Here is a 9,558-nt window from a genome sequence, read left to right as displayed (position 1 = left end):
ATGCCCGGTACTGTCCTCATGCTGTGGCTAGCTGTGAGGCTGTGATCAGCAGCTACACCTTCCTTCTTCCACTACCCATTCCACGTTTTCTTGACCCTAAGCAGTACTTTGGATGGTCAGGGTTCTTTACCCAGTGAGAGGACTCAAATTTTCATTCCAGTGTGTCTGATGCAGTTGTCATCTTGCCTTTATTAGTCACAATATTAGTCATGAAAGCACTGAGAAGTAGCTAGAGAATCCACTGAGCTCCAAGATAGCCCTTTCATTGGGGTTAGCCATCCCCACCAAGACAGCACGCTTTTCTTGAACTATTAGCTAAGTGGCATGAGCAGCCCCAAATAGCTGATGACCGTCTGAACTCTCAGTGCAGCAGATAGATCACTGAGGTCCCAGGTAAGAGCATTCCAGCCTTGGGAACTAGGACCTTGAAAGCAAAAGAGCCCAACGTCACAGACGAGAAAAGCAAAAATATGTGAATGGGTTTATCAGCCCACCTGGGATCCTTGATGCTGCAGTAACAAATGTAAACCAATAAAATGTCAGGGTCAGCTAAATAGATGTGGTCCTCGCCCGTCTCTCCCAGGCAGGTCAGTTGCAGCTCTGCTCCACGTCACCATCTGCATCCAGCCCAGCACAGCAGCCCCTCCTGGGACTCGGCCAGTCAGATGGCTTTGGGAAGAGGTGACAAGCAAGCCTGCCTAGATGCTAAATCTGCTGCACAGATGCAAAATACAGCAGGCCCACTCCTGGTTCATTGGCCACAGTAAGCCATGTGGTCACAGCTGAATTCAACAGCCAGAGACATACAGTCCTGCAAGGGAGTCCCTCAAAGGAGGTGAAGGATCTTCTGAACAGCAGCACCAGCCACCCTGCAGTAAGTGTTGGATGTGGTGGTGAGCAGGGCCAGTCCTAATTCCACCCATTGACATTACAGACATTATTCTGGCTATGAAATGGTGCCATGTCTTGGTCCACAGTTCGAGGCACTATGTCATCCATCAGGACGGCAGTCCAATGTTCTAGGGCACTGCCTCCCCATGGGCAGCACACCTGAAGCTTCAAGAAGTCATCCTCATGCTTAATCAGACTCGCCACCTCTGGGTGATGGGAAATGTAGGGATTCCAAGTGTGTACCTGTTCCCATGCTGCCTTTGCTGTAAATTCCTTAACAATGCCATAGGAGGTGGGCAATAGTGAATAAGCCATTCATCAAGCCCACAGATGGTGCTGGCAGAAACACTGACAGCAAAGACATATCCATATCTGGAATAAGGGAAACTGAAACCAAGAGATATTCCCCTCAATGATGGAAGAGTCCAGTGTGATCAACCTGCCTCCAGGGGGCTGGCTAGTCCCTTTCCCAGGAATGGTACCTGGGGCTAAGTATGGGACCCTGCTTCCGACATGTTGGGAGTCCAGTGATAACTGCATCAGCCTAGGCTTTTGTTGATGGGTCAGCTCTTTGTTGTTGATCCACACTCATCTCCATCCCTATTTCCAGTGCCAGTTTGTGAATGGTTCTACTAGGTAAACACTGGGTTGGCTGGGAAAGAGACAGGCTGACATCAACTGCCTGTGTCATGCCCTGGCAGAGACTATAGTAGATTAGACCCGACAAGAGAAAATATTAGTGAACCTGAAAATACAGCTATGTGTGATCCCAGTGATGTACAGGGAGAAACAGACAGAAAGAAATGAAGCACAAGTGGCCATGGAATAATGCCACAAGGCCCATCACATGTGACTGGAGCCCTAGAAAAGGAGGAGGACAGGACAGAAAAATTATTTGATGAAATAATGGCCAGAATTTTTTTCCAAATCTATAAACTAAGATACCCAAAAAGCTCAATAAGCACCCAGCAGAAAAAATACAACAAAAACACAGCAAGACACACATCACAAACTGCTGAAAGCCACTGAAAAGGAGAAAAATCTTAAAAGCAGCTGGAGAAAAACAACATAATATCAAGGAACAGAGATAAGAATGAAAGCCAACTTCTCTGCAGAAACTATGCAACCCAGACGTCAAGGAACAGAGATAAGAACGACAGCCGACTTCTCTGCAGAAACTATGCAACCCAGACGTCAAGGAACGGAGATAAGAACGACAGCCGACTTCTCTGCAGAAACTATGCAACCCAGACGTCAAGGAACGGAGATAAGAACGACAGCCGACTTCTCTGCAGAAACTATGCAACCCAGACGTCAAGGAACGGAGATAAGAACGACAGCCGACTTCTCTGCAGAAACTATGCAACCCAGACGTCAAGGAACGGAGATAAGAACGACAGCCGACTTCTCTGCAGAAACTATGCAACCCAGACGTCAAGGAACGGAGATAAGAACGACAGCCGACTTCTCTGCAGAAACTATGCAACCCAGACGTCAAGGAACGGAGATAAGAACGACAGCCGACTTCTCTGCAGAAACTATGCAACCCAGACGTCAAGGAACGGAGATAAGAACGACCGCCGACTTCTCTGCAGAAACTATGCAACCCAGACGTCAAGGAACGGAGATAAGAACGACCGCCGACTTCTCTGCAGAAACTATGCAACCCAGACGTCAAGGAACGGAGATAAGAACGACCGCCGACTTCTCTGCAGAAACTATGCAACCCAGACGTCAAGGAACGGAGATAAGAACGACCGCCGACTTCTCTGCAGAAACTATGCAACCCAGACGTCAAGGAACGGAGATAAGAACGACAGCCGACTTCTCTGCAGAAACTATGCAACCCAGACGTCAAGGAACGGAGATAAGAACGACAGCCGACTTCTCTGCAGAAACTATGCAACCCAGACGTCAAGGAACGGAGATAAGAACGACAGCCGACTTCTCTGCAGAAACTATGCAACCCAGACGTCAAGGAACGGAGATAAGAACGACAGCCGACTTCCCTGCAGAAACTATGCAATCCAGACGTCAAGGAACGGAGATAAGAACGACAGCCGACTTCTCTGCAGAAACTATGCAACCCAGACGTCAAGGAACGGAGATAAGAACGACAGCCGACTTCTCTGCAGAAACTATGCAACCCAGACGTCAAGGAACGGAGATAAGAACGACAGCCGACTTCTCTGCAGAAACTATGCAACCCAGACGTCAAGGAACGGAGATAAGAACGACAGCCGACTTCTCTGCAGAAACTATGCAACCCAGACGTCAAGGAACGGAGATAAGAACGACAGCCGACTTCTCTGCAGAAACTATGCAACCCAGACGTCAAGGAACGGAGATAAGAACGACAGCCGACTTCTCTGCAGAAACTATGCAACCCAGACGTCAAGGAACGGAGATAAGAACGACAGCCGACTTCTCTGCAGAAACTATGCAATCCAGACGTCAAGGAACGGAGATAAGAACGACAGCCGACTTCTCTGCAGAAACTATGCAACCCAGACGTCAAGGAACGGAGATAAGAACGACAGCCGACTTCTCTGCAGAAACTATGCAACCCAGACGTCAAGGAACGGAGATAAGAACGACAGCCGACTTCTCTGCAGAAACTATGCAACCCAGACGTCAAGGAACGGAGATAAGAACGACCGCCGACTTCTCTGCAGAAACTATGCAACCCAGACGTCAAGGAACAGACATAAGAACGACAGCCGGACTTCCGGGGCGGTGGTGAGAATGAGGCTCACTTCCGTCCGTGGGGGGAGCTGCGGCGGTGGCGGTGCAGGAGGCCGGGCAGGGGTGCGGAGGGACCGACGGACGCACGGGCGGGCGGCCAGGAGCCATGGAGCGCGGCCCTGGGGCCCGGGGGCGCCGGCCGGGGTGGGCTTCCCATGGCACGACATGGAGACCTGTGGTTGCGAGGCTCCCTGGGGCTCGGCTTGGACCACGATGGGGCTGGGCCCTGGCCTCCTAACGGGGCTGCTGTCTGGGGCGGTAGCTGGGGGGGCGCTCTCCCCCCTGCCCGCGACTCGGAGCACCCCCACCCCTCCCCTGCCGGGCCAGGCCGGGCGGCGTTGTTGGCGGGGGCCCCGGTGGAGGCCCGGCCCGGGCGGCGCCCACCATGAACGGGCTGTCGCTGAGTGAGCTCTGCTGCCTCTTCTGCTGCCCGCCCTGCCCCGGCCGCATTGCTGCCAAGCTCGCCTTCCTGCCGCCGGAGGCCACCTACTCCCTGGTGCCTGAGCCCGAGCCGGGGCCTGGTGGGGCCAGGGCCGCCCCCTTGGGGACCCTGCGGGCCTCCTCGGGTGCACCCGGGCGCTGGAAGCTGCACCTGACGGAGCGTGCCAACTTCCAGTACAGCCAGCGCGAGCTGGACACCATCGAGGTCTTCCCCACCAAGAGCGCCCGCGGCAACCGCGTCTCCTGCATGTATGTTCGCTGCGTGCCTGGTGCCAGGTACACGGTCCTCTTCTCGCACGGCAATGCCGTGGACCTGGGCCAGATGAGCAGCTTCTACATTGGCCTGGGCTCCCGCCTCCACTGCAACATCTTCTCCTACGACTACTCCGGCTACGGTGCCAGCTCGGGCAGGCCTTCCGAGAGGAACCTCTATGCCGACATCGACGCCGCCTGGCAGGCCCTGTGCACCAGGTGAGGGCGACCCTGGGGGCAGCTCAGCCTGGGCACACCCGAGAGGGGACCAGGCCGGGGGCCAGGGGGCAGGCTTCCCTGGGAGGAAGGTGGGTGGCCCTGCAGGAGGGGAGCCACAGTGGATGCACAGGGCCAGAGAGCCGGACAGGCGAGCTTGGGTGTGCAGGTGCCACCTCCACATGGCTGAGGTGTGGCCAGGTGGTCCTCCCACACCCCGGCCTGTGGAGCCAGGCTCCCTGGGAACCCCTGGCCTGAGGATGGGACAGGGCTGAGCTTGTCACAGGGGCGTGGATGCCACCCGGCGGGAGGGAGTGGGTGGTGGTCTGGGGGTCTGTGCACGTGTGGCTGGGAGCCCATCGGCCGAGGCAGCACTTGGGGCCAAGTGAGGCGAGGCTGCTGCATCCAGGTCCGGAGGCCTGGCCCATGAGGCCCTGTGGCTGCGGAGCTTGGCCATCCTGGGGCAGGGCCTACAGGGTAAGGTGCAGACCCGCAGCACACATCCGAGGTCTGGGCCAGCCTCAATTCCAGATCCAGCCCTCCTAGTCATCCACGTCCCCAGCCCTGTGCTTGCCTGGGCCCTTCACCGGTGTTTGAGCACCGCCCGGGCCAGTGCTGCTTTGGACGAGGAGACCCGGGTGGGCCTCTGGTGGCTTTTCCTGCTCGCCATCCACTGGGGCTGTCTCGTCCTGGCCTTGCCCAGCCCACTGGTCTGACCTGCTCCCATAGGGACCAGGCACAGCTCTGAGAAGTCAGAGGCCCTAGGGAGGTGGGGTCGTCGTTGCCTTGGTGATATGCAGGCAGTCCCTGCTGTGGGCCTGGAAGCTGGTCCCCTGGCACCACCCTGGCTCTGGGGGCCTCCCAGCAGTGTGGGACGCTGACACCAATCACCACTTCATGCGACTTCCTTGGCCCCTCCTGTCTCTACTGCCTGGGCCACTGGCAGAGTCACACCCGCCATGGCCAGCTCTGAGCTCTGTCTCAGGTCATCTGTCCTGCTGCCACTTTGTCCTGCAGGAACCTAGGCCCAGAGCTGTGAGGGGGAGGCCAGAGCGTGCCCAGGGCCTCCACTGGGGATGTGTCCTGTTCGTTTGAGTGGTGACATCCAGGTGGCAGCTGGGGGCTCCTGCCTGTAGCAGGTGGCAGGGCTGGGCTGGCTCAGCACACTACTGACCATGGCTGCCAGGGAGCAGGCCAGGGAGGCCTAGGCAGAGCTGGGGCCACAGGCACAAGCCAGGCAGCATCCTTTGGGGCATGGGTGAGTGGTGAGCTGTGGAGTGCTGCCAGGAGGCTGAGATTCCAGGCCAGGGACGGGGACAGCCCTGCTGGTGGAGTCCGAATGCCAGGCAGAGGGGACGCACACCTGCCCATGCTCCTGCCTTGCAAGAGGGCATCTGCCTGGGATCAGAGCCTAGAGCGTGTGGGAGGAGAGTTGTGGGGTCCCGGCATGGGCAGGGTGGCAGGTGGGTCCCGCGTGCTTGGGACTGGGCATGAGGAGGCCTTGTAACTGGTGCTGGATCAGCTGGGTCAGGGGCCACACACCAATGACCTGGGGGTGGGGGTGGCCCTGGGTGGGAGCTGGTGGTGCTGAGGTGGCCGAGGACTTGTCCACTCCCAAGGGAAGGTGCTGGTGGGAGTGGGTGCCACCTCCGCAGCCACCACCCTCGATGCTGACCTGGGTTGCACTGGCATCTCATTGGGCGTGGGGACTCCGAGAGTCCAAAATTGGGTGGAGACATTTGGGGACACAGCTGCCTGAATTCCTCATGGCCAAGGGGCTGGGCAAGGGCTGCAGGGAGGAAGAGTGTCCGCTGTCCTGGCCAGTGCACCAGGAACGGCTTTCTAACCCGGGCAGGAAGGTGTGAAGCATTCAGGATGTGGGGGCCACACAGTTCCCAGTGTGCACCTAGGGGTGACCAGGAGGAGGAGAGGCGCCAGGGCCTCCCCTACCCCCGCCCCAGGGGCACTCCGTAGGCGGGATCCCTGCAGATCCTAGCTAGGAAACGCCAGTGAACGGCAGTGCAGGGAACGGGGCGGGGCCGCTGGCTTCGCCCACCACCGCGGTGTTGGGGGCTGGGGGTGGCCCTCGGGACTGGTGTGGAGCCTGGGCCTGACCCACTGACTTGGCTGAGTGGGGAGACTGGAGGGTCGCATCCGGAGCTGGGCCCGGGGACGCCCGCTGGTGGGAAGGGTGTGCGCGCGAGGCCGCGGCTGACCCTGCTCCGGTGCCGCCAGGTACGGCATCAGCCCGGACAGCATCATCCTGTACAGGCAGAGCATCGGCACGGTGCCCACCATGGACCTGGCCTCGCGCTACGAGTGTGCCGCGGTGGTGCTGCACTCGCCGCTCACCTCGGGCATGCGCGTCGCCTTCCCCGACACCAAGAAGACCTACTGCTTCAACGCCTTCCCTAAGTGAGTGGCCCGGGCGGGGACGGGGGCGGGGCGGGGCCCGGGCTGGGCGCGAAGTCTCACCCGCTCCACGACCCTCCCGCAGCATCGAGAAGGTGTCCAAGATCACGTCGCCCGTGCTCATCATCCATGGCACGGAGGACGAGGTGATCGACTTCTCGCACGGGCTGGCGCTCTACGAGCGCTGCCCCAAGGCGGTGGAGCCGCTGTGGGTGGAGGGCGCCGGGCACAACGACATCGAGCTCTACAGCCAGTACTTGGAGCGCCTGCGTCGCTTCATCTCCCAGGAGCTGCCCAGCCAGCGCGCCTAGCGGCGGCCCCAACCAGCCAGACCTCAGCAATAAGGCGGCCCCCGGACCTCACCCCGCGCCGGCCCCCCAGGGGCTGCATGTGGACCCCCCAGGCGGCCCAGGGGACCCCGCCCCGACCCAGGGGCTGTGGACGATGTACAGGCAACAGAGCTATGCACTCCTTTCCTTTTGGAAGCAAGAAGAAAATACGTGAAAACGGAAATTAAAGATTTAAAATAAAAAAAAAAAAAAAAAAGAACGACAGCCGACTTCTCTGCAGAAACTATGCAACCCAGACGTCAAGGAATGGAGATAAGAACGACAGCCGACTTCTCTGCAGAAACTATGCAACCCAGACGTCAAGGAACGGAGATAAGAACGACAGCCGACTTCTCTGCAGAAACTATGCAACCCAGACGTCAAGGAACGGAGATAAGAACGACAGCCGACTTCTCTGCAGAAACTATGCAACCCAGACGTCAAGGAACGGAGATAAGAACGACAGCCGACTTCTCTGCAGAAACTATGCAACCCAGACGTCAAGGAACGGAGATAAGAATGACAGCCGACTTCTCTGCAGAAACTATGCAACCCAGACGTCAAGGAACGGAGATAAGATTGACAGCCGACTTCTCTGCAGAAACTATGCAACCCAGACGTCAAGGAACGGAGATAAGAATGACAGCTGACTTCTCTGCAGAAACTATGCAATCCAGATGACTGATGACATCTTCAAAGAGACCAAAGATGAATGCGGCCACCCTGGAATTCTATGCTAAAATAAACATCTTTTAAAAATCAAGGCATAATAGAAACATTTTGAAATCAGCAAAAGCTGAGATAATTCACTGCCAGTAGTTCATAATAACCAACAATGTTCAGAGTTCTACAGGCAGAAATAAGAGAATACCATGCAGAAATTTGGCATTTGAAGGTAGATTGTGGTAAGTTAAAAATACACATAGTGGCCAGGCATGGTGGCTCACGCCTGTAATCCCAGCACTTTGGGAGCCTGAAGTGGGTGGATCATCTGAGGTCAGGAGACCTTGTGGCCAACATGGTAAAACCCCATCTCTACTAAAAGTATGAAAATTAGCTGGGCATGATGGTGGGTGCCTGTAATCCCAGCTACTTGAGAGGCTGACGTGGGAGAATCTCTTGAACCCTGGAGATGGAGGTTGCAGTGAGCTGATATTGCGCCATTGCATTCCAGCCTGAGGTGACCAAGCAAAACTTCATCTAAAAAAAAAATACACATAGTAAGACCCCCTCCCATAGAAAACAGAACCAAAGAAGTATAACTAATATAAATGTAAATTTTACCCAAACTAAGAAGGAAGGTGGGAGGGAAAGAACAAAGGACAGAGAATAGAAATATATAACAAATAGCAAAACGGTAAATTTAAATCCAATCATATTAGTAGTTACATTAAACATAGACTAAAAACTCCTAAATGACATTTGTTGGACTAAATTAAAAATAAAATACCTAACTATATGCTGTTTAAATATAGATTGAAAGTAGAAGAATAGGCTGGGCACAGTGGCTCCTGCCTATAATCCCAGCACTTTGGGAGGCCGAGGCAGGTAGATCATTTGAGGTCAGGAGGTCAAGACCAGCCTGTCCAACATGGTGAAACCCCATCTCTAGTAAAAATGCAAAAAAATTAGCCGGGTGTGGTGGCACACGCCTGTGGTCCCAGCTACTTGGGAGGCTAAGGCAGGAGAATCACGTGAACCCTGGAGGCGGAGGTTGCAGTGAGCTGAGATTGTGCCACTGCACTCCAGCCTGGGTGACACAGTGAGACTCTGTCTCATAAAAAAACAAAACAAAAAGGTAAGAAAGTAAAAGAATAGGAAATACATTTATAACATGCAAACAGAAGCTTAAGAAAGTTTATTTGGCAAGATTTTCATACTAAGTGTACTTTAGAGACTAGGAGAATTAGCAGAGTTAAAGACAGACATTTCATGATGACAAAAGTTCAGTTCAATTGGAAGACACAATGTTTAAAAGTGCATGTATCTAATCACATAGCTTAAATATATTAAGCATCAATGACAGGATTTAAAGGAGAAATAAATCTGCAAACATAGTTGGAGATTTTAACATAGATCTCTTAGTAACTGATATAACCATCAGGGAAAAATGTAGTTACATAGAAAAACAGCTCTATTCACCAAATGATGTGCCATTTCAAGTGCACATGAAGCAGTTGACAAAATAGACCATGTGCTTGACCACAGATAAATTTCAAGATGTTTAAATCACACAGAGTATGTTCTCTCATCTAAATGAAGCTAAATGTCA

The 9,558-nt window shown here is 54.7% G+C and overlaps 1 protein-coding gene across 1 annotated transcript; it reads left to right on the top strand.

The window, feature by feature from the left end:
* The first annotated feature begins 3,643 nt into the window (after positions 1–3,643).
* Positions 3,644–7,489, top strand: LOC455557 (alpha/beta hydrolase domain-containing protein 17A). Its single transcript, XM_024356539.3, has 3 exons — positions 3,644–4,548; positions 6,781–6,960; positions 7,043–7,489. The coding sequence occupies exons 1-3, from the start codon at positions 4,022–4,024 to the stop codon at positions 7,266–7,268; spliced, it is 933 nt and encodes a 310-aa protein (XP_024212307.3). The 5' UTR covers positions 3,644–4,021; the 3' UTR covers positions 7,269–7,489.
* The last annotated feature ends 2,069 nt before the right edge of the window (positions 7,490–9,558 follow it).

The sequence above is a fragment of the Pan troglodytes genome, chromosome 4 (assembly GCF_028858775.2).
Source record: "Pan troglodytes isolate AG18354 chromosome 4, NHGRI_mPanTro3-v2.0_pri, whole genome shotgun sequence".
Lineage (NCBI taxonomy): Eukaryota > Metazoa > Chordata > Mammalia > Primates > Hominidae > Pan > Pan troglodytes.
This window is presented reverse-complemented; position numbering and strand designations above follow the sequence as displayed.

Bases quoted from the DNA above. Each gene is read 5' to 3' on its own strand.
- LOC455557 (XM_024356539.3), top strand. From the start codon at position 4,022: ATGAACGGGCTGTCGCTGAGTGAGCTCTGCTGCCTCTTCTGCTGCCCG. The intron at 4,549-6,780 runs GTGAGGGCGACC...CGGTGCCGCCAG, and splicing joins TGGCAGGCCCTGTGCACCAG to GTACGGCATCAGCCCGGACA. The intron at 6,961-7,042 runs GTGAGTGGCCCG...ACCCTCCCGCAG, and splicing joins TGCTTCAACGCCTTCCCTAA to CATCGAGAAGGTGTCCAAGA.